The sequence below is a fragment of the Hippichthys cyanospilos genome, chromosome 17, assembly GCF_059441005.1.
Source record: "Hippichthys cyanospilos isolate Australia breed blue-spotted pipefish chromosome 17, RoL_Hcya_1.0, whole genome shotgun sequence".
In the NCBI taxonomy this organism is placed as follows: domain Eukaryota; kingdom Metazoa; phylum Chordata; class Actinopteri; order Syngnathiformes; family Syngnathidae; genus Hippichthys; species Hippichthys cyanospilos.
In genome coordinates, this window is record NC_142385.1 from 16,204,764 (window position 1) to 16,229,361 (window position 24,598).

Here is a 24,598-nt window from a genome sequence, read left to right on the forward strand (position 1 = left end):
GTGGTAACCGATGGAGCGGAGGAATGGCCTCCCTTTGGCTCTTCCTCCGCTCTGGTTTTTTTTTTTTCCCTCTCTTCCGTTGTTTCACTCTCCCGCCCACTCGGCGCTGAAGAGGCTGTCGCGGCGCTTTTCTTTTTGTTGTGGAGAGGCGAGCACAACGTGTCCTAGTTTAAGCCAGCCAGCCAGCCAGCGCCCCATCTGCCCCGGCATCATTACACCAATTACGCCGGCGGGATCCGTCATTAGTTCCTCCGTGGCCGCCCGTCTTGAGAAACGCGAAAGGGCCGTCTTCAGGTTTTGCGTTTTTCCTTCCCTCAAGTACTCCTGGAAGAGTGCGCATTGATAGAGCCACAAGCTGAGGCGGGGGACAAGAAAATTCTCCCGCTAATATGGATTGGTCTGCACTTGATATAAATAGAGCCTGGTGAGGGGAATTTTCAAACCATCGTAAACCATAATTTGACACTCGAGGGCCCCAAACGGCGCTCCGCCGCCCGGTACCTGTCCGTGGATCAACTCGTACCAGGCCTCATGGGCCGTACCTGAACTAATGTTTTGGTTTTGTAAAGCAAGTCAAGTTCTCTTAAACTTTCCAAATCACAAAAATCTAAATTTCACATGTCTCTTTTCATCCCTGGGGGAAATTTTGAATCAACTTGGGCTTTTTGATGTTTTTGACGTGTGATGGCAAAGGAAAAGCATGCTCTCTATAGGTGTCAAATTTAGACCTTGTCAGGCTCATTTACTGCCATTCACAATTGGAAATATTGTCAATTTTGGACATACTGAAAATCCAAGGTTTTATCATGCATATCCCCCGATTTTTGCACTAATGCTTTCAGCGGCAACTCGCAAACAGGATGCAATAGAATCGGGACCGTATCTGCAGTTCTTCAAAATCAGGTAACGGGATAGTGTGATCTTTTCCGGGCTATCAAATTAAAAAAAAAAAAAAAAATCCGATATTTATCAAAAAGTCAATTACTGGCACAGATAATCAGCCCAACTGATAATTGGTCTACTATATGCTATGATCCCAAAATGTTTTCAAATTCTTCTTCCACCAGCCTTCAAAATAAGTGTCTTCTCTGTACTCATTTCCAGTATCTGTTTTCAATAGCAGAAGATTTCCTAAGAAAAATGTGTCTGCGAACATGTTTGCATCCCGCCATCTGCAGCCAGCGCGGACCGTTTCCACGCGCACGGCTCCATATGGCGCTAATGTTCTGTACATAAACAGAACACTCGGAGAGCAAACAGACCTTTGAGCATAATGAATTTTGTCACGGCGACTATTACGCCACGAAAATAGCACACGTTGGGAAGTCGGCCACGTGGGCGCTTTGCGGGCGGAGCTGCTGCCTTTCGCAGACGGAGAACGGCCGGGGTCGCCTGCGAACTTTGCGCTATTTTCTCTCGAAAGGAAATCGCTTGGATGGAATATTTTCTTCTGTGTTTTGAAGTCACAAAATAACACAATTCGTATATTGTCAAGAATACTTTTTGGGAGCCGTCGAACGACGTTATCCTTCCAAATGCGGCACAAAGCCGAAAAAGAGATCAGAGGTACTCAACTCCTGGTCCGCGGCCCGCTACCGGCACTGGTTTAGTTTATCCTTTAACAGTTATACATCTGTGCTTTATTTAGCTTGATCTTTGTTTTTTGCCCTCGCCTCTGCTTTGGCGTTTTACAGTGCCTCGGCCGGCAGCTGTTTGCAATTTTGCCTGACGGCTCTCGGAGAAAAAGCACCGTTTTTCCCGTCGCCCGCAATTAGAAAGCCGCCGTCGGCCCGTTGCAATGATTATACGAGCCAATGCATTGATTATTTTGACATGTCAAGTGCAAGTTGAATGAAATGATGATGATAATATGCAACGCGTATGTACGCATGCTGCTATGTGTGACAGACTTGAAGATTTGCATTGCGATGGGCTGCTGCATTCTAATATGTAATAATATAGTCATCAAAATAAATAGAGATATGTTCTTAAACAACATCGGGGTTAGTTGCCCAAATCCTTTTTCAAAAATATAGGCTTGTTTTCGGGCAATGACATCTACAGTAAGTAATTGATTAAATATGCACCAAATAGAATGATCGTAAATGAGTGTTATTTACAATGCATGTAGCAGAATAATATTTTGCTGTAAATACAACAAAAACGTATCAATCAAATTGTAATCAAACAATGCTAGTTTATTGATAAAATGCTTCAAAAACACTTCTTTGGTTTTCGGGAAAAAAAGTGCATATTATATTGGGCCAATCTATGCAAGTCAAAAATCCGTTTTCTCAAGGCTAGCAGTAAATGAGTTAAGCGCTAGTTAAGGACTTTTGGCACGATCCCATTTTCGTCCCCATCGACGTATGTACCGGTATTTGTGTACGCACTCTTACATTGCTAGTTTGTGATCACAAAAGTCATGAGTCAAGGCCTATTTCATCAAACGAGCTTTTTAACATTTGCAAATATTTGTGTTGAACCCTGCGACTTTGTGCATTTTTCTGCGGAAGCAGCGTGGCAACGCTCGAGCGCCGTTTGGAGCGCCGCCGTCCTCCCGCAACCGTAATTACACCCGCGGAGGACTTGTCGTCTCGTTCGCCGCTCTCGCTAACCTTTAGGGTGTTTTTGATAGAGATTTCGCAGCGTGACCTGTCTTCTTCTCTTTGGGAGTCGCTGGCCCGCGTTAGCGCCGGCCGTCCGGCTGCCAAAGCCAACGGGAGGCGCCCAGCAAGAAGAAAAATAATAAAAAATGTGCACTTTACAGTCCATTTACTGGCCGAGAACAGCCTCTTGCTGTTTTTTGCCGCCATGAATTGGCGGCCCGACAAACATCTGACTCGGATTGTTTTTGCCTTTGACAAGGGCATCTTGCTTTTTGGGGCTTGAAGTTAGGGCAAGGCCTTAAAGGGGGAGCCAGCCCCAAAAATGTCTTGGCGACATGTTGTAAGCAACCTATGGCTCTCGAGCCATCAAGCTCTTAAGGTTTCCATAGTTTCTATCGAGATATTTCGCCAACATGAATCCTCGTGAAGCTACAAGTCGAATTATCCAGAATCAGCGAAGGTCATGTTGAAGTTACCAAAAAAAAAAAAAAAGTGAAGCCGGCTCGCTAATTCTTGGCCGTGCGCACGCCTCTTGAAGTTATCCAGCGCCGGCTCAGCCGGGAGAACACACATGAATTGGATCAGATTCGCTTTCTGGCACTGGGGAGCGCTCGTGGAAATAGCAATCACATTATTCACCGGGTTCCCTTTAACCGGTCTTTTTCGGGCCGGGTGTTATATCTGGCAGGGAAAGGGGTTTTTCGGCACTCTGGCTTTAACGCGCCAAGCGTTAAATAGGTCGGCGAGGTTTCCTTCGCTCCGCACGCGGGACGGGCGCGGCCCGAGTCGGGTGACATTGTTATTGCAGCCCTCGCCGGATGAAAATCGATATCTTGATTTATCGCGCCGTCTGAATTTACGCTTAGTGGAAAACGTCGGCGGCGGGGCCCCCGCATCATCGGCTGTAACAAAAACGGGGTTCCCCCCCTGAGAACGTCCACCTGTAGCGGGCTATCGCCTTTCCGCGCGAACTGGAAGAAGGAGGCCTTTGTGGAAAAGGGAAACCAACAAGTTAGCCGGCGCGCTCGCGTTACCGCTGCCGGGGAGGTCGTCGTTGACCACGTCGTGGATTTTCACCAAACTCGCTCGAGAAGCCGCAAACCAAACATATAAAGCGGCTTTTTTTTCATTTTGGCGGTAACTCTTGAACCCCCAGTGGTTTCGGGGCTACGGTTCAGAAACACACGCAAAAAAAGCCGCCAAATGTCAGGAAAAATACGAAATTAAAAAAAAAAAAAATGGGAGAGGGTTCGGATTAGTGAGACAAATGTATGACTACCATAAAGCTAAGCACCACTACTATAATTTTTAAAGGCAATAAAATAAAACAAGAAAGCTTTTGTAATCCATCTATAACATTTTAAAGATTTACCAGTATTGTCTACAAAATGATAATACAAAATGTAAAATATGCATATGAAAAACCCACAATGTTTAGCTCATTTAATGCAAATAAAAATGCAAATAATGCAAAATAAAAAATAATATTCAAATATTCAAATGCTTTAACACATTCAATGCCAAAGACACATTTTCAAGAGTTCAGTCATTCAATCGCAACTCGTGGTTTTTGCGCCGTGTCCCCATATATATTGCTTCTAAATTGGAGCATACGTAGCACATCAAAATTTCAAAATGGGTGTTATAAAAAAAAAAAAACTGTAGATATAGTGGCGTCCCCTTATTCGGGGGTACGAGTTACAACTCCGAAAAGACTTTTGAAGGTGAATTATTTGTTGTGTTGTCTTTTATTGCAAACAGCGCCCCGCAAAAAGGTGTCAAAGCGGCCCATGTTGTTCCATTTGTTTTGCTCAAGTGCCGTGATTTAGCAGCGGCGCGTTAACCGGAGCAGAATTACGAGGCCTTCTCATAATATCGCATCTCGCCGTTTATTATCCGCTTGAAAGTGATGATCCGAATTCCCTTCTTTATGGTTCGCTATTAACTGCCTTATTTTTCACGGCGGACGAGGCGGCGGCTAATTTATCACGTGTGTGTGCGGAGGGGTGTTGAATGATGGATGGCTCCAGCTCGCCAGCGCCAGCCGAAAGGAATCTGGAAGGTTATCGAAGCGATAAATCCAAAGTTTTTCAATGTGTCGCAATGTGATGCCGGCGTTTCTTCTGAGGAAAACATCCCAGGATATCTGCTGGAGAAGAGAAGAGATGGCGGACGAGGGCTCAACACTTTACCGTCACTTCAAAATTATGGAAAAACTCATTTTTAAAAATGGACAAAATACGACACGTATTTTTGCTTTTTGCAATTCTAAAACAAAAACAGAGCCGAGTATAGCCAGTCATAAAAACTGTATCATTCACGATTGCAGCAGATAATGGAAAGGGGTGAGTCAGTAGCTAAATTTAAAGGCAAACTTTTTGTGTCGTTTCGATTGAAATCGACACACAGCTGGACCGACCGAGGTGTTTGTATGGAACGTTTTCATTCCGATTTGTCGTTCGCATTCGTTCTGGTCGGAATAAACCCTGGCCCCCATTTTAGCCACGCCACGCTAGTTGCCTACAACTGATTTTTTTTTGCACGGTGTCGGCACTTTTCTTCAAATAGAAAAACATTTCCGAATATACTTTCCGGGGTCGTAAAGTGCGCACGATTGCGAGAGGACGTCTTGAACAACGATTATTAACAATGTTGGGTATATACCATACGTTTAATGCATTCATGCGGAAAGGCCGCGAACAGCGGCTGTATAAGTTGCGACGATCGGCGCCTTTAACGGGCCGATTGAATGACGTCCGTCTCAAGGTCACGCGGCAGCTAAAAGCTTTTTTTTTTTTCTGCTTACCTGTTCGGACAAACGTAAGTGGAGAAGCTCGTCGTTGATATTTCCATCCGTCCAAGTCTGCAGAGGACATAAAGACGCCCGTAACACGATATCAGGGATTTTTTTTTTTTTTTTTTTTTTTTTTTTTCATTAAAGGTGGGCCTGCAGGACCGCTCGTATCCCTGCTGGAATGCTTGTCAAAGTGAAGTGTCCTTTTCAGTCAAAGTGCGGAGCATGCGAAAGGTCAAGACGGGGAGCGCAGACGTTTTGTCTGCCTGTCGCTGGCCCGGATTAACTCTTAAATCGGATGTCCCCCTCGCCCGTTATCGTCATTTCCATCCATGCTGAACCTATTATCCCTTTTAACCGGAACTACACCCCGAACCAAAATGAAAACCCGTTCAAACACATCGGAGATCTTTTTATGGTCCACCAAGTTTATTTTGAAAGTGTGAGGAACATTTTTGGCAGCATCAGCCATCGCTGATGCCGTACCAATACGGCACCATTTTATTGTAGTATCGGAAAATACGGTAATCAACAAAATAACGATGAAACTGATCATTATTTTCAGCTGTACTCCAAAGCAGAAAGCTGCAGCGCGAAGGCCTGAGACGGACATTCCCGTCGTAAGAAACGTGCGCATCATTAGCTGGAGGATGCTCCTCCCGGGGAGCGGAAACATTTTTTCTTTTAAGCTGAAACTCGCAGAGGCGCCCGGCAGGCCTTCCTGGCCACCTCCACGCGACGCCGCTCAGTTTGCGAGTCTTATGTCAACCTCCCCGCTCCAACTTCATTACATGGCAGTTGCGTCATTTATAGCGCGCAAATGATTCCCGACAACTGCGTCGACCCCGGGGGGGGGGGTAACTGTCTGAAAGCCAGGCCGTTATGGCGTCATCGCCATACGAACGCAACAGAATGGCTCGGAGACACGTTTCTTATCTTTTATCGAGCGAAGGTACGCAAAACGCCGAGTTCTGTGACAAACCTAAGCGAAAATCTGCCATAGAGGTTACGTGGAAATCTCAGAAAATGATAATTGAGATATTGATATACTGTATTCTGATTCTACACTTGAGGGTTGTTTATATGTTCTTGCTGATATAGAAATCCCAAAATGGGCATCGCTTTAAAATTCCTTTTTTTTTTTTCCTCAATAACTCAAAACTGCGGCTATATAAACCTGCTTTTGGGAAAACGCACCACCCTCACGTTATGTATAGGTTAAAACAGACCCATTTGAAAGTTCAAGTAAATATCGTTTTAGTCGAAAAGGGAATTTTGTACGCACTTTTTGTTACAGTGGTTATTAAAATCAGCTGAAGCCATTCATTGAAGGTGCGCCTTATAATCCGGTGCACCTTACGGTGCGTAAAATACGGTAAATACACCTTGGGTCAGAGTGAGCCCAGGGACGTGACCGCTGTTCCTCGCAAACTGAGAAAAAAGTCAGCGTTGATGGCTTTCTTCTCAACGTCCCACTCCGACAAAGACAAAAAGGCAACGTCCACTCGCAGCCTCCAGACAGTCCCTCGGCGTGGAAGCATAATGCGGCCGTTTGCAGTGGGGGGGGGAGTCAGCGCGAGGTCAACCCGTACCGCTTCCTGGGTATTCATGCTTTGTCACGAGCCCTATTATAGCGCGCCGCCCCAGGCGGGAACGCATGCAGGCGGCTTCATTACCCGGGCGGGCGGCGTTGGTGAAATTAAGGAGCGGGTGCGGAGGCGGAACATCTCAAGTACACGGATTGGTCTTTAAAAGGTGCTTGTTTGTTGCCGCGGCTCGACTCGAGCGCAAACCGCTTGCTTTCTCCAACTCACGGCTGCGGGAAACCTGACTTCTCTCGTCTGACAATTCTCATTACACGTACAACAAACGGTATGTGCCATTTGGAAGCAAATTTGGATGACCGTTTCTAGGCGTGTTCAGCAACTCCAGCTCGTCTGGCATCATCTCTATCTCGTCTTCCGGAAAATGGTCTCAGCAATGACCATGCGCTTATTTATGGAACTTAGGAAAATAAAGGCACTCTGTGTTGCAAAGAAGTCATATTACAGTGTAGTAATAAGTTGCTTCATGTTCCAATTGCTTTGCTCTTAATTGAAAAAGAATATATGTGTGCGTGCGTGTGTGTGTGTACTCATTTCCAGCATGTTAAACATTTCCCGTGTGGCGGAATCCCATTCTCCTCCCTCTCTCCTCCCTGTTGAAATAAAATCTCATCGACTCACATACTTGTCAATGGCAGTGAATGAGTTCATTGAATCGGGATGATCATGAATTTAGTAGACAGTAATCCTTTGCTGTATTACAGTTGGGCTTGTAAAATGACAGTCATTTTTAGAGTCGTTAACTTTGCGGAGGAACGAATGAGCCTCGATATGCTCAAATGAAAATAAACCGGTGATGCGCGTGTGCAAGGAAGAGCTCACCGTTTTGCACGCATGTCTGCTGAAGTGTTTATATCCATGCTTGAATGTGATACATTTCCATTCAATTCCCACTTCATTCCCCGTGGAAAGTTTCCCGTTGGGAGCACTTCCCAAAATCCCTTTTCTTAACTTCCCACGGAAATTTACCAGCGATTTTCCAGCCCTTTGAACGCTTAAAAGCAACATTATCGCACATCATCTGTGAATGGAGACGGATCCTCTCCAGGGTGGAAATGTACATGTTCATTTGCAGACAATTTCTTCTTATCTATTGCCACTTTGTTTTTACTAGTGTAGGAAGGCAGCTTCTGGCAAAAAAAAAAAAAAAAAAAAGCAGAGGTGTTTTCAATCTCTGCGTGTGTGTGTGTGTTTGTCGAGCTTTTTCTCTGCGTGGGCGCGCCGTGTACTCATGCGCATGTTAGTGTATGTGTGCCTGTTAACGACCCTGCAAAATGACAAGCTGAGTTGGCAGTGAGAGTACAGCCGAGGGTCATAGAGAGGAAGAGGAGGATGAGGAGGAGGAGAAGAAGGGCGCTGCTGTGATTCACCACGCTGTCATCAGAGGGACAGGGGTGGGGGTTGGGGGGGGGGGGGGGGCTCATGTATTCCCACCTGAGTGGCCGGCACATGTCGTTATTTACAGCCTAACCTTGGATGGGGGGGGGTCTCATCACGGCGACGGGAGAATCAGATTGGACTTGACGTGTACCCGAGCCGCTGACCTTGATAAGTGCCAGGCGCCTGCGGCAAGGAAGGTTACGGCGAGCGAGCGAGAAGAAGAGTGCGCTTCTGTTGGCTTTCGCCGGCAATTTGCGCGTGCACCTTTACGTTTAGCGGAGGGGAGGGAAGGCGGCGGACGGCCCCATCGCCCCGAGTGGGAGGGCGGATGACACTGTAAACACGTATTCAAACAACATTCATGTGTGCTTGTACCTTCAATGTTTATATTGGTGTGAAAAATAACCTCCACCCCCTCCCAAAAATATGAAAATTAATATGCAATGTACTTGAGAGTTTTTTGTTATACAAAAAAAAAAACAATCGGAAAATTAGTGGCTGACAAATCCCTCAACAATTAAGAAAATCCCATGAGACTTTGAAAAATCTCATGAGACTTCCAACATCGTGTCTTCCGGGACTTGACCAATCTGGTGAGGCTTTCACCAGAGTTCCCTCAAAATCTTGTGAGATTTATTCAGACTTTGTGGGCCTTCACAAACATCTCCTTGACAAAATCTCATGATATTTCAACATGAGACTCCAAAAACATCAAAAGACTTCAGTAAATCCTGCTTGACTAGCAAATGCCTCAACAATCAAGAAAATCCCATGAGAAAATCTCATGAGACTTCAACATCTTTGGCAAATCTAGTGAAACTTCAACGTGGCACTTTGACAAAGCTAGTGAGACTTAGCAATGTCCCCAAAAATTCTTGCGAGTCTTCAACAAATCTGATGCAATTTAAGAATCTCATGGGATTACAAAAATCTTTCAGCGCTTCATCAAATCATAAACATAAAATCATAAACACACAAAACACGTTTACCGAGCGTGTTCAAATACAAGCAGTGGATGTGTGTGTGTGAGGACGAGGCCTTAAATGATCCCACTTGTGCCAATAAAGCGATGAAGCTGCTTTTAAGGCTGCACCTCTCCAACGCCAACAGCTCTTTTGTGTGCACGCTCCACTCTTCTTGTTTGCAATGGCCCTTGAACACATCGCAGGCGACGCACTTGGCTTTCCGCCCTAATGTTGTTGTTTGTTTGTTTTTTGGGGGGGCGCCTCAGTGGATGATCCAGAAGCCCCACAAGGTGGCGACCTTCTTCGGCTGCATCGGCACCGACCGCTTCGGCGCCATCCTGAAGAAGAAGGCGGAGGAGGCGCACGTAGACGCCCGCTACTACGAGCAGAGCCAGGAGCCCACCGGCACCTGCGCCGCCTGCATCACCGGCGACAACCGGTGAGTGCTCCTCAATTCCCTTTAGCTCCATCTAGTGGATGCATAACGCAAGCCCAGCCACTACCATAGCTTCTATTCTGTGCGCATTATAATGCGGTGCGCCGTATATATGTAAACAGCTTTAAATGGGCCATTCGTTGAAGGTGCCTTATAATCCGTTGGCCCTCATAGTGCAGAAAATACGGTAATTGATTGTACAGTAGATATTTGTCAAAGTATAAAGATTTATGTTCCCTGTGAACATAAATGGCTGCTCCTGTTATTCAGTTTCTTCCTAATTCCCTTAATACCCTTAAAGCAGTATTTGGAAAATCCTGGAATCTAATCTGGTCTTTCTCCATTTGAATTCCCTAAATGCGGCGGTGAAAGGCGGAGCGCGCGCACCTGCTCTCATCAAGGAGCCGTGATTGTTGCACTCACTTTGATGGGCGCTCATAAAGAGAGGCTGCTACCTAATGGCTCGTGTTAAGATAATGCCACCTGCCTCTTTATCTGCACCTCTTCCGACTAACCGCAAGCATCAGCACTCGCAACTCAAGTGTTCATTATCTGATACTTGTTTTTTCACCCCCCCTGCACCAGCTCATCCCCAAAAACATCATTTGCACTCGGATTAAATCTCTATCGTTTTATATCCACACAATCATAAACTTGGTGAAACACAGATGCTGCACAACTTCAGGTATGAAGTGAACTCGTCACAAATATATAATTTAGCAGAGCATAATTGAGCACAATAAAAATTTCCAAAAGATGAGATTTATTCTGTTTTGCTGTAGTTTTTATATTTTGCCAAGCTGAGCGTCTTATACGCAGTAACAGAGAAAAGACCAGAATTTGACCCTAAAATTAAGGGTGCCTTCTATACATAGGTAAGAACAGTGCTCATAAAAGTTGGACAAACAGACTCAGGGACAGCTTTTTCCTCAGGGCGTGAAAAGGAAAGGAGTTTCTGATAAAAATCCTTGTGTTTCCACGTAGGTCCCTGGTGGCCAACTTGGCCGCAGCGCAATGCTACAAGAAAGAGCAACACTTGGACCTGGAGCACAACTGGGAGCTGGTCGCCAAAGCCAAAGTCTACTACATAGCTGTAAGTGACAAACGCGTTTACGTACGTGAGGATGCTCGGCTCGTTTCTCTTTTTTGGGATTTTCTTACTGATTCCAACAGATGTGTCTTTTCTCTAAAGCGGTGGTATCATATGAAAGATCGATTTCCATTCCTCGCTTCAATTTGCAAGTATGTGATATATGTGTATTATTTACGGCAACACTGCCCTCCAACGGTCACAGTTATCATTACCGTGCTCAATCGACTTAACATTAGATAAGCACTCGTCAAGGGTGACAGCTACCCCCCATAAAAAAACGTATTTGATGAGAATTTTACTATTTATTATTTGTATTCCCGTTTTAAAAGACGAGAATTCTCGTCCTCGGCAACGAAAGCGTTAACTGAGCCGGGACGTCTCATTAGCAAGCACGGCACATCCTCTGTCAATTGGCAGCTGAGCTAAATGCTTTGGGAAGGGGGGTCAGGCTTCCGTGGGTGGGCGAATGAGCTGGGGGGGGGGGGGGGGGGCTCACAAACGGGTGTTTGAACAAGCCCTCATCTGAAATGTGAACATCGTGGACGACACGTGCGCCGGCGTATTTGTTTACATGTTCGACGGTTGCCGCCTCGGCGCGATGGGATAAAAGGCTCATCTTGGTCACGATGATGATGATGAAGTTGATGATGGCTGGTGGCGGAAGCGGTGAGAGCGGGCCGGCGTTTCCCGCATAGAGCGAGAATGTTGAAGCGCTGCCAAATACGCGGCGGCAGGCAGGCGGTTGCTAGGAAATGGGCCTCCTTAGGCAAAGCCTTGCACAAAGAGGAATAACAAAGGCGGGAGAGGAGGCTTGACGTGGTCCAGGGGGCGGCGCGTTCGCTCGCAGAATTTCACTGGCTAACAGACTGCACGCCGACGGGCGTAATATCCACTTTTGATGCCTGTGTGTGTGTGTGCCCGGATCAGGACGCAAAAGGATATCGTGCCTTTCGTTTGTCACTTGACACTTTAGCATGTCCAATATAGTACACCTGCCGCGCATGTGTTTGGAGCGTCCGGAGAGAACCCATGCGGGCTCGGGGAGAACATGCAAACTCCAAACTGCGAGGCCGGAGCCAGCTGGATTAGAACTCGGAACCCTGGACTGTGAGGCGAACATGATGACCACTCTTCCACAGAGCCGCCTGCAATTTAAACCCTCTACTGTAAAAGCAAGTCTTGGGCCTTAAAAAGAGGTCTGAGCTTGCGAGGTCCAAACTGGTCCCCACAAAGATAGTAAAACCCGGTATTTAGTCCCCACCATCAAGCAAAATACAACAAACACACTCATTTTAGCAACTATATTGATAAAAAAATTACGACTGCCCTAATCTAATACTGATATCGGATGTCGTTTTGATATCGGCGCAAAAACAGACAGTGCTCTATGCCTTAATACCCTAGCAGTTCAGGGTGTCCCAAGTCGGCCTCGTGAGGATGCGCGGCTCTAGCAAAATGATATTATCTGTGATGCCGGCATATCGATATCGCGTTATCTCGATACACTTTTGCCGTAGAAAACATTTGGGTGGCTCCTCGCATCTGTGTTTCATCCCTTCCCAACCGGACGGGCACGGGATAAACATCCGTAGATATTGTCCCGAAAAGGAACGGTGCTACCGGAGGCGAGCGAACGATAACTGCGCGGCACAATACAAGGATACATGAGGATATTGCCTTTTAGTCCCAGCCGTGCAGTAAATGTCAGACATGGAGGCTTGATGTATCCGTGTATGGTGTGAGTGACTCTAATTGCTCGGGATGATGTGTTCATGCTGGCCCAGTTAGCCTCCCTCCCTCCCTCCCTCCTGTCCTTCCTCTCAATGCCACCCCCTCGCCCCCCCTCCCCCCATGTTCTTCTTTCATCCACTCTGCAGCATCACCACCGGCTTGTTTTTTTTACCACTGAGCGCTTTGCCCTGTAATTTGATCTCCGCTGGCTGGATGCATCCTTCAGCTTGCCGCTTTCAATTAACCTGCCTGCCATGCACACTCACAACTCAAATATTAAAAAAAAAAAAAAAAAAGAAAGAAATTCACCTTCCGGTCCTGTATAGGATGATGATAGAGAGGGAAGAGCGGTAGACAGGCAAGACAATTGGCTGTTAAAAAAAAAAAAAAAAAAGAAAAGGGCCCGTTAATTACCGGCGAGCGCAGATGGTCCGAATTCAGCCAAGGAGAGATAGAGGAGATGTGGCCAACTGGCCCCGGATAGACAGCGGCAAAACAAACGCTCGCGCTAGCTAGCCCAGCGGCGACAATGATGCTGATAACATGAATGGATTTGTTGGAATGCAGAGAACTTTGTTCGGGTCGTTTTATTTGTACATTTTGATTTTAAATTTCTAGTGATCCAGGAATCATTTACAAGTCCAAGAGAGTAATCATATTTAATTTGAGCATGTTTACTGAAGTTTAGTTTAAGGTCATTCCACTGGATGAGTTACATTTAGAATGCCAAATCCATATTTCCAGGTATGTTGCTGGGAGTGATGTAAAAGTAACGCAATAGTAGCGTAATGCCTTTTGCCTCAGTGTCGGTTAGGTACATAGTTGGAATGCTCATTGCACTGAGTTTGCGTTCAGAAATTCACATGAATACTTTGTCTGCGGGCAAGTAAAGAATACGTCAAAGTGGGAGGCGCTCTGGCTCGCGGCTGGCGAAGCGCCAAGCGGCTCGGGCGGCTTAGCGAGAATTGCCGCCGTCGTCCTCGCGCTGACCTTGAGCTTCCTCGCCGCTGCTGTTTGTCTGCGGCGCAGCTTTTTCCTCCCGCCTCTTCCGTCTTCCTCGCCACACTGCGTCACTCATTCTGCGTGACCCCTCCGCCCCCTTCTTCAACCCCGCCCCCTTGTCCCGACACATTGCTCGGGAGGGATCACGAATGCAGACGCAGAAGGAAAAAAAGAGCAGGTGAAGAGGAACGGACAGGGGAGCCGAAAGTACTGTTAACCAAGGTTGGACCGCATTATTTTCACGAAAAGAAGCGAGCGGATCCAACCAACGTCTGAATCTATCACAAACAGGGCCATTAAGATGAGATTTATTCCGCGTTAATAAATCTGATGGCTGATTGGCCGTCTCGCGTCACGTTTCTCGTCCAAACACGTCCTATAGCTGTCGCCCTAGCACCCAATCACGCAAATGTCATCGACTGCAATTCAAATGCGTCGCCATCCACGACATGAACCAAACAGAAAGCCGCAACATAAGGATGAAAGAACCGCAGATTGCAGACCTCTGGTCTAGACCAAGGGACAAATCCAAATCAATTTTCTGACATGACGGTGGACACAAAGGAACATTGTGGCTCTCGGGAGGATATACAATAAATGCCCTACAAATATTGATGACGGTATCACGTAGCGGTGGTTCCGTTTTGCTTGGGAGAGACCGCAAGGCTAAAATGAGCCAACGGAAGGCTAGAAGGGGAAAAATTTGGAATTGGGGAGGGGGCAAAAACTGGCAGCGTCCCCGCTTTGTTCCCAGGCCATCCGTTCCAATGGCGCTCTCTCACTCGCTCGCCCACCAAATTGAATCCCCGCCGCACCAAGATGCCAAGTTTGACTTGTGGCCAGGCTTATTAAATACATTTGTACTTCATTTCGTCTCCATTCAAATGGACTCTCCCAAGGGTCAAGGTTCCTCTTGTGGTTTTTCTTTCTTTCTTTATTGTTTTATGTGACAGGACTTGGAGTTGTTTTTCGATGGAGATGATTCATTTTGGCAAATTTCCCGGTAAATTCTCCCACTATATTGAACTTGAGTTTCACGATAGTCGTAAATAACGATATTTTCACACCCCTGTCACGATGTGGATACTGCGCCACAAGAGCAAAGTATGCACTTCATCACAACAGGAAACATCATGTGGACAATATTTTGTCACACTTAACATTCAGTCATCGTATCCATATTTGGGATTTGTTTATTAGCTCGTCTTGTCACTTTTATTGAACTGTCATATCGCAACAAAAAGCTACATGTTGCATTCCAATATTTATATTGTGGACCATTTTTGCCTTTGTGTCATGACTGTCGAATTGCCACTGTATTTTGCCCAACCTCTGGTGGACATTCATAATATTGATAGAGACTCGCATCCGTTGGATGAACGAAGCGTCATAAAGCACTTGTGATACTTTTTAACTCCTCTAGATGGCACTCAAAGGGTAGGGTAAATTGAATAGATTTACATTGCACTACTTCATTTTGAAACTAAGAGGAACATCTAGAGCAGTGGTGGGCTCTGTGGCCTGCAGCGGGGGTCCATGAAATCATTTGGGTTATTCATAAAAACTATATATATATATATATATATATTGTGTTAATATCGGATATGGTAAAATCTGGTGTGAGCGCCCCCCTTTGGAGCGCCGCCGGAACTACAGCGCCGGTTTCCTTTTAACAGCCTGCCAGTTTTGTCAATTGCAGCCAATTGCGTCAATGATCATTCCCTAATTGCTGAATCCACAACGACGGCGTCCCGATAAGTCGGCATGCGTGGCCAATTACGCCGTTTCAATCCAGTCTAATAAGAGGCGTTCAAGTGTCTGTCTTTCTCCGCCAATGTTAAACACGCGTGTGGGAATGGTGTGTGTGTGTGTGTGTGTGTGTGTGATGTTTATGTATGTAAGAAGGGGTGCACACACGCCTGGGCTACACCTGCCTAATTGAGGGCTAATGAGCTGTCGGGAGTATAGCGGGGCGTCGAGGGGGTGGGGTCGGGGGTGTGCTGGCTCCCCCGCCGGTGGGATGTGCAGCCCCGAAGGCAGGCAGCACAAGCTTTTTTCAAAGGGACTACTAAATACACATACTTTGCATTTACATACTGTATATGTACAGTATACACACACACACACACACATATATATATAATAAATAGTTTTTGTGCCTTTATTTGTACTCCCAAGAGTTAACACAGATCTTCTTACCACTTGATTTGTTGCTATTTAATTTGTTGCTTTTCAACCCAATACGATAGTTTACTATTATTCCAAAACATATTCTTCATCATATACGCCATCTTCAGCAAATAAACACCCCCGGGGTATAATACGTTAGCGCTTGTCATCGCTTGTGTGTCATTACATCCATTGTAATCATCGTTTTTGTCGCGCTGTTGTTTGCGCTCACAATTTTGCCGTATATCCATTAGAGTCGACAAATTTGTTTTGCCCGTGATGTTGCTTTGCATCTCATCTTATCACTGACTCTTTCACTCGCAAAATGAAAATAAAGAACTGTCATTGAGGCAGTTGAATGAAAAAGGAGAAAATGCTGTTTGAGCGCGTCGTTGCAGAAGCAAAAAAAAAAAATGCAAAAGCAAAATTGAAGCCCCTATGCCACTGAGATGCAAACATTGCCGAGTGTTGGTGTCACAAGCAGAAGGAAGACAACAAAGCCTTTTCTTGCAAGGAGAGCGGACAGACAAACCTACTCCTTCTCAGGTCTTCTTACAGTTTCTGTCTGCCCCTCTTTTATTCATTAGGGTTGTCCCTAGTTAGAAAAGCACTTGCTGCCCTGAAAGGTTCGGAGAGACGTTATGGCAGCGAGGTAACAATCAGTTTCTGATAGTGGAGGATGTAGGTGCATGTTTATTTACTATCAGTTCATGCAATCACGGCTATCGTCTTTACCAGGAAAATGGCGACAGAATGTTCCGTCCTGTGATTAGGTCATGGTGCCCGTGATTAGGTAGTGAATGTGCATTCTTGTTTCTTTCATTGTTGCGGATTGTTCAACGTTGCATTTGTTCTTAAGAGATTTTCAAACACAATTTTTTATGATTTTATGATCATTGTTTTTTCGGATCTTCAGTTGGTATATGAAATAGCTTTTTTTGTCAATGTGTATTTTCTACTGCTGTAAACAGTGCTGATGGGCCACACATGATTTATTCTCCGTCAAAGACTGCGGGCCAGTGTAAATGCGAACACGGGCCACATTTTGCCCCCAGGCCGGACTTATTGTTTTTAGCGGTTAGCCGTAGCAACAACCCGCCGATGGATCACGTGATCCGAGTCCCATCTGCATTTGCCTGAGCTCATTTACTGCGTGCAAGTACTTACAAGTTGTTTTTTGTTATTGCCGTTGTTGTTGCCAGCGCAATCATTTCATCCACTGGGAGAAACATAATCCACTGCATCTTGGGTCATTTTCTGTTTTTGGGCTGCGGCCGGCCTCCTGCCTGTTGTTCCTCTAATTGTATTTTTGCTTGAACCCGAGTGGCCTTTTTCACCCCAGATGACTGCGAGCGCATCTGCTCCCGTCGACCTAAACGCGTTTTTCCTTTCTCCGTCATCGACTCTCGCCGTCTCGTAGAAGCCCCCCCCCTCCCGCCCGCCCGCCCGCCGTCAGCGGCGGCTTTAATTGAATGGACTTGAGTAATTATTTGCCAAGTAATACGGAGGCGAGGGAAAATAAATAGCCACTTTGCGGCGGCGAATGATGCCTGATGGCCGTGTGTTGATACTCTCGCCAGGGAGCGCGGGGAAACCTGCCGTAGCCGGCTGAGTGTCTGATTAAGATTCACTCGGCGGAGGTGGAAGATAGCGCGTCTCCTGGGCAAAAAGATGGCCGGCGAGAGTGCCGGCCGGCCCGCCGCTTTTGTTGGCGCCGCCTGAGACTCCACGGAATCGATGGCGGCCAATTAGTCGGAGTGCGACGTTCCAACCCCGCAAATGCTGTGCCAATGTACGCTTTGAAATTAGACGGACTTTCTTGAGTAAAAGGCCACACGAACGCGAACGTCCAACCACGAAGTGGCAAAAAGCCTTTTATATCGTTACCTTGACGGTACAACGTGTATGATTTAGCAGCCAATTAGTCGCAGCGTGACATTGGAACCCCTCAAATGTTGTACGGTTCGAAATCAGGTCGTTTATTTCACAGCCAATTAGTCGAAGCGTGACGTCGGCGCGCCGCAAACGTCGTACGGGGTGAAACCGGATAAACATCTTCAAATGAAAGGGCCCGCCGACGAAGATGTTTGATGGTGCGTTCACAGAAGAATTTTATAGCGTTAGCTTCGAACGTACGTCGTAGGATCCCGAAGCGTTGTCCGGCACGTAATTCTTTTCTATCATTTATTCACAAAAAAGCAGGATTGCAGCTCGATCTATTTCACATTTAGCTATCGATCTCAGGTAGGTAGGTAGATTATTGACTTTTATTGCGGGTTTTTTAAATGCATGGCGTTTTCTTCAACACTAGATGCCAGTATCGCGTGTTGTCCCCGTTTTAGGTGTACAATTTTTAGAAATACTTGAGAAGCGCCGCCCTAGCGCAGCGGATACGTTTTTAAGACCGTCCACGGAATTGCAGTGCGCAAAAGTCGATCCGGCTTCACTCGGAAAAAAAAATGATGTCGCGTGTTTGTTTGTGACAAGAAATTCGGAAAAGAAAGCTATCAAACACTGGGAGTACATTCTTCAAGCTGCGTCTGAGATTCCGCGCGGACCTATGTGTGTTTTTGGGTCATCATATGCTCACCAGATGTGGAAGTTGTGATTATCCCCCCCGCCTTCTTGGTAACCTTCCCGCTTTGTGTTTACGTTGTGTCACGAGAGCCCCGCCGCCGATACTTCTCATCGACTTTCTTGTTCCTTTTTGTGGCTTTTGAGGAGAAGCGAACGCCTCGTAACTTTTACGAGCCATCGACTTTGCGTAGCCCCTCATTACCCGGCAGTACATTACGTTCCGTCGTTAACTGCGGTAGGACCCGACCCGGCGTTTACGCCTCTTAACCTTTTTCCTCCCGATGTCTTTGAATGCGTCTTGAGTGGAGGAGGTTGGCATTTTTGCACTGTTGTCATGGAGACTGCTCACATGCCACCATGTGACTAAATATAGCGCCTCGGGCGCCTTTTTTTTTTTTTCCGATGGGATGAGAACACACTGCACGCTCACACACACGCTCGCATAACAAATTTAGCCAAACCTTAAAGGGGGGGAAATATTGGGACACCGACAGCCAGTAAAAAAAAAAAAAAAAATGCAAGAATGAATCCAGGAATTGATTTTCACAGGAAGTTGAAGGCAAGTAAAACTTTGTAAGTTATAAACAAACAGCAAAGAAAAAAAAAAAGTGAATCAAAATATCCTCGAATTTTGTAGTTTAACATGTGGCGGTCCCGTTAATTGATGACATGGTGATTTTTCATTTCTTTCTATGGTGTACCCCCTTTTGAAAGATCGTTTTAGACGATTACGTTTTGTATTTAAAAAAAAGAAGACTTAAAACGGTCAAATATTAAACTAAAAGTAGATTTTGCAGGCATATTTAATTCAGCAACTCCAGAAGATACAAAATGGAAAATCATGTCACTAGTGACAGCGCTCCTTGGTGTGAAACTTCACAAAAGAGAAGGCGTATAATGTTTTGCAAATGCGCCACAATTTCACAAAGTTGATTCATGTTGCAATGCATTTGCTCTCAATTTGAAAAGAAAACATCTTCTGTACCTGTCACGGGTTCAGATAGCATCAGATATGCTGATACCTGCAGAATGTCGGTGAAAATTTCACCTACACTGCAAAAAGTTCTTTTGAAGAACATGCTTGACACCCCGCTCCACAACCCATAAAACACTCCTATTACTCGTAAATTTTATTCTTAGTAAATGCCACTTAAAAATGGCAGGGGGATGGAAACTACACCCCGGGCCATAGTTTGATCCAACTTATCTCGTCGGAGACGGCTTCCCTCGGGGGAGTTTTTACCTTTCCTGCGTTGGTTTTCCTCTCTCCATAAATAATGTATGAAAAGTGTGGTTGTTGACCCCGCTCGATGCGGAAAGCGCCTTGAGATAACCTCTGTTGTGAATTGGCGCTATCCAAATAAAATGGACTCCACTTGACACCATCCCTCCCCGCCACTTTGTGTAAATGGACTGCAGACGGGCCCCCAAGGATTTTACACGCTCCGCCGGGCCTCCTCTCCTTTTCGGATCGTTTTATACCGCCTCGCTGTACGGTGCGGTATTTCTCTTTCGCTTTGTTCGGGGCAGAAGGCCAAGTTAGACGACGCTGTTTGTTGAAAGGTTTATTCTCGTATCTCGTTTGTCATAAACATACATGGTATATTTATCTTTTTGCGCAACATTTTTCACGCCGTTTGATATAGCAATTTCCCGTGTCGAAAGCGGGCAGTGCGCCTTATAATCCGCTGCGCCAGTTTTCGTTTTTGGGGAAGAAAAAATTGAAGAACTGCATCGCCTGGTACATTTTTCAATTTTTACCCCCGCATTTCAGTTATAAATGTAATTTTGCTATTCGAATTTTGCTAACAATTTTGATATGCAATATATGCTCCAATTTTGAAGCAATTCATGAAGCATTCAAAAACTGGAGTTTTTGTCAAACAAAGTGCTATTTTTTTCCAAATCGATCCGGAAACGGTTCATATTTTAAGTCTGAATCGAACCCCGAGACAGTGAAAGATTCTCCCCCCTGCTCCTAAGCCTATTTTGGCCTTCCTCATATATTGTAAAGCGTGTCAAGTGATTGTTTTCCGAGATTTTTTTTTTTTTTTTTCTTGGCAGATCGGGAGGCTTCACAGGTTCTTGTCTTGGAACATTTGCGCTGTCTGCAAAGTGTCAAAATGTTCAGCCGCACATGAAATCGCATCTTAACCTTCCTCTTGGTTGCTGCTACATAACACTAACTAAGTTGCCTCTGATCTACTTTTCATTTGTCTTGCTGGCACTTTTGTATCTTCTTTGTTTGGACAGCTACATATTTATATATATATTTTTTTAATTTGATACTTTATTATATTCGTCCTCACTGACACAAATGCATCCAAAGCTAAGTAGATACAGTAGCAGAGGTCGCGCGGGCGCACGGGTCAAGCGCTTTGATGATGGCGTCGATTGCGTGGGTCTAGTTGCCGAATTTCAAAATAATTACACTTTTAAAAATATATTCAACTGGTTGATACAATCACAATTTAAAATAAAATGACATGAACGCAACCGTGTATTTTTGATAAATAAGCCAAATTATTTCGCGGGCTTTGGACCAAACGGAAAACTCCAAATGATCAGAACGCAACCGAACATCTGCTCAAGGATCTCCACCAGACATATGTAATAAGTTTTTCAAACAGCTCGCAGCAATGTTTGGTGGCGCGCCATGGGTTGCGCCGGTGCCCGATGCCTCGCGGGCGCCGGAGGCACGGGGAGCGCGTCCCGTCGCCTGCCGTCATTTGCCAGAGCATCTGCGCGTCCCCGGGACATTCCAATCAACTTCAACGTCATGTTTGTGGAGCTGTAAATAAAAAGCAGACCTCTGCTCCCTTTTTGATGCTCGCCGTGTGCGTGCCTTTGTGGCAGATGCTGTGGCGCAACCACCGATGGGGGGGGGGGGGGGGGGGGGGCAATCAAAACAATAACAAGGGCCCTCTTGACAAAGCCCCCGGCCATTCATTGTCAGAAGATGTAAGATGACTCATGCTCACAAGAAGGGCATGCCGCCCTGCCAGCGAGCCCCCCCCCCCCCCCCAAAAAAAAAATATTGCTTTAGCATGGATGGATTACAAGCTGTTAGCTTAGCATCGCTATTTCTTTCTTTATCTCAATAAGACCCTCCTCTAGCTAAAAATTGTCATACACGCTCACATACGAGTACCTGAATGTCCCGACCATTAAACAACGCAAAATTACATCTTTGGGATTGAACAAGTTAATCAGTGGCTATAAAACAAAGTCGGGCAGTTTTGCAGTGAGTCACAAAAACGCAATTCCATAGTAAGCGCCTTCATGTGCCAATTAACTTGCTCTCAATTTGAAAAGAAAGACGTACTGTTCCTTTCACGGCATTACAAAGCGTTAAATGAGATTTTCTGATTTGCTGCCGGATCTGTTAAGATCTTACGGTGGTGCCTTCGTGCTCCCCACGATAATGATCATTTTTTACATAACTTTCGACGCATTGTAATGATGTCATGAAAATGATCTGGCACATTACTGTGGTGATTATCTGTCCCACACCTATCAAGTCATCTATCAAGTCGTCAATATTTCACTCATTATATCATTATTATACAGACGGTGAAAATGATGCGGGTCATTTGGATATTGATTTGTTATCTCACAGTTATGACAGTGACAATATCAGTATTTGATGGCTGCATCATAACGAAAAAGTGCAGATCGGTTTCCCGTAATAATGAGACTGTATGAAAGGAAAAAAAAAACACAATTTGGATATTTTACCACATATCTCCTATTGGCCTCGTGATTCCAAGAAGATGATACTTTATCAGTATTTTTGCCAACCACTTACAGTCACTCAGAATGATATTTGATGCTAGTGTTTTATCGAATAAAAAAAAACATTATTATTTATTATTTTAATAATATTACTATTATATATTATTTTCTTATGATATTTTACCGCGATAGCTTTTTTTCTGCTCAGAGACGCGGTAATCACTTAGTACCCCTGGACAAAAGCCCGGCCGGGGAAGCTCTCAGGACCGTCGCCATGGCGCCGTCCCATTTAAATAACAAACATTTCCCCTGGATGTTGAAGAGCGGCCCACTCCCACCCCTAACCTCCCCCCTTCGCTCCAAATCACCTGCCTTTACATTTTCCGCGTGAAAAATTCCAGCCGGTCGGAAAAGTGGAGCGCTTAAGAAGGAATAAGTTTTCCCCACCGACGGGGAGAAAGTTGAAAAGAATAACACTTTCCTTTGATTTTCTACTCGGAGCACTTTTCGCTGAATTTCCTGGAGTGATAAGGGCTTAGCCAATGTAATCCTCACAGGACCTTTCTTTGGCATGCCACCAATCGAGAAACTCTTTTCCTCTCCCGCAGACACAAAAGTCAGTGAAAGGGGGGGGGGGGGGGGGAACGCACGCCGTTTTTTTCAATAATTGCTTTCTGTCTTAAATGAATATTTTTTTTTTAATAAAAATAATCGTCCCGAGTCGAATTGTCAAATCGCGTGACTTGACCTACTCGTGTGACTCATCCGACTCAAGTTGAGTCACAAACGAGGAGTCGACGATCGGTCGACGGCTCGCGTGGAGTCACGTGACTCGGATTCCGAGGCCATCCGAATCCATTTCCGCCGCTCTTTTCTTTCTATTCTATTCCAGATTATCATCATGGAAAAAGCCTCCACAATAACGATGTTGATTTCAAAGAGTAAAGTTGATTTGAGACTAGATCTGACTTGGGAGCATAAGACGCGGAAAAAGAAACAAACACGTTATAGGTAAAGAGTATATTTTTCCAAATATGTACAGCGCGGTTTTGAAAAGCTCGCTCGTTTGCGCTCCGACCTCCACTACTCCGACGGTGGCGAATCCCCGCGGGAAAAAAACAAACGAGCGCACTGAGCGGCAGTATCACTGGCAGGCGTTTAAAGAGGCGCGAGGAACGGCGGGCGGCGCCTCAGCCTCTCGCCGGGTGGCCGCTCGCATGCGGCCGACACATTTCTGCATCTTCAAACGCAATATGTGCAGCGGTGTCAGGGCGACACGTGACAACGCCGCCTCCCCGCGAGGGGGCTCGCCGGCAAGTAAACACGCGGCGGGCGGTAGCCGGCGTCTGCCGCGCCGCCAAAACCCCATACCTTCACCGAGGCCTGAAATGACACCAAGTCGGATTGGAGTGGCGCTTAGCCGAACGGTCGGCCAACGCAAATTTACAAATGCTCACCGACGCTTCAGAACGGCCGTGTTTGTCCCAAGCTCGGCCCGCGTTCAAATTTTCAGCCTCTTTTATCAAATCAATGATATATATATATATATATATATATATATATATATATATATATATATATATATATATATATATATATATATCCAGCAAAGTCACGCTGAGGGTTTTGGAGGCCGCCGACATTAACAGCATGTTTTACACTCACAACAAGCAGCAAGTGCTCCCTAGAGCAAGAGCGTGAGGGAGGAACGGGAAAAAAAAAAAGAGAAATCGATTGCCCGCAGGCGAGAAGTGTGAACTTTCGTACCCTAAGTCCAATTTCCTCGAAAGCGGAGGGCCCCAAATCACATCAAGTCCACGCCACGCAGGCGTGGAATTATGCAAGAGAAACTTTTCACTGCGTGCAAATTCTTCGAAGCTTTGTAATTAGGTGCTTGTTTTTTTTGTTTTTTTTAAATATTCCAGCAAACCCGAGCACGGATTACTGTCATCAACTTTTGGTTTTTACGGCTTTTACTTCCGCCCCTCCCCATAAAAGTGGTCAAATATTTGTGGACGAGTCTTTCCTCCCGCTCAACAAGGACATGCGGGCCAAAGAAAATGAGACATCCGGCAACGCTTGGTGGAATTTTCGACTTGCGGGCGTCACGCTGCTGCGCCAAAGACACTAAAAGCCAGAAAATCACGCAATCGTCCTTCGATTACATTACTGCCATTTCGGTGGCCGTTTGTGTTCATAAATATGAATTTTATATAAATATATCTTTTTATATTTGATATTTTCTGCAACACATTACTAACAATTACACAATGATAGTGAGTATAAAACCACCAGAATAAGACATCATTGAATATATACAGCATAAAAACATGCTAACAATCAGAGTCTACACTTGAAATTTATTGCAAACGCAATCTAGCTAAGAAATTCACAACGCTCTGCTGCAGTGCCGTTCTCCTCTCTCTTTGCCCCTAGTAGCAAATGTGAGGTTCACGAGCGAGACGGGCGCTCCTACAAGACGCGTGATTGGCTCCCGGCACGA

General features: G+C 45.6%; 1 protein-coding gene across 2 annotated transcripts in view; it reads left to right on the forward strand.

Moving 5' to 3' along the window:
* Positions 1-24,598, forward strand: part of LOC148409995 (adenosine kinase-like) — a 56,485-nt gene that overhangs the window by 17,934 nt on the left and 13,953 nt on the right. For both annotated transcript variants that reach the window (XM_088439286.1, XM_088439287.1), the window contains exons 5-6: positions 9,619-9,791; positions 10,773-10,881. In XM_088439286.1, coding sequence (XP_088295412.1) covers positions 9,619-9,791; positions 10,773-10,881 — 282 coding nt within the window. The remainder of the gene's footprint in view (positions 1-9,618; positions 9,792-10,772; positions 10,882-24,598) is intronic.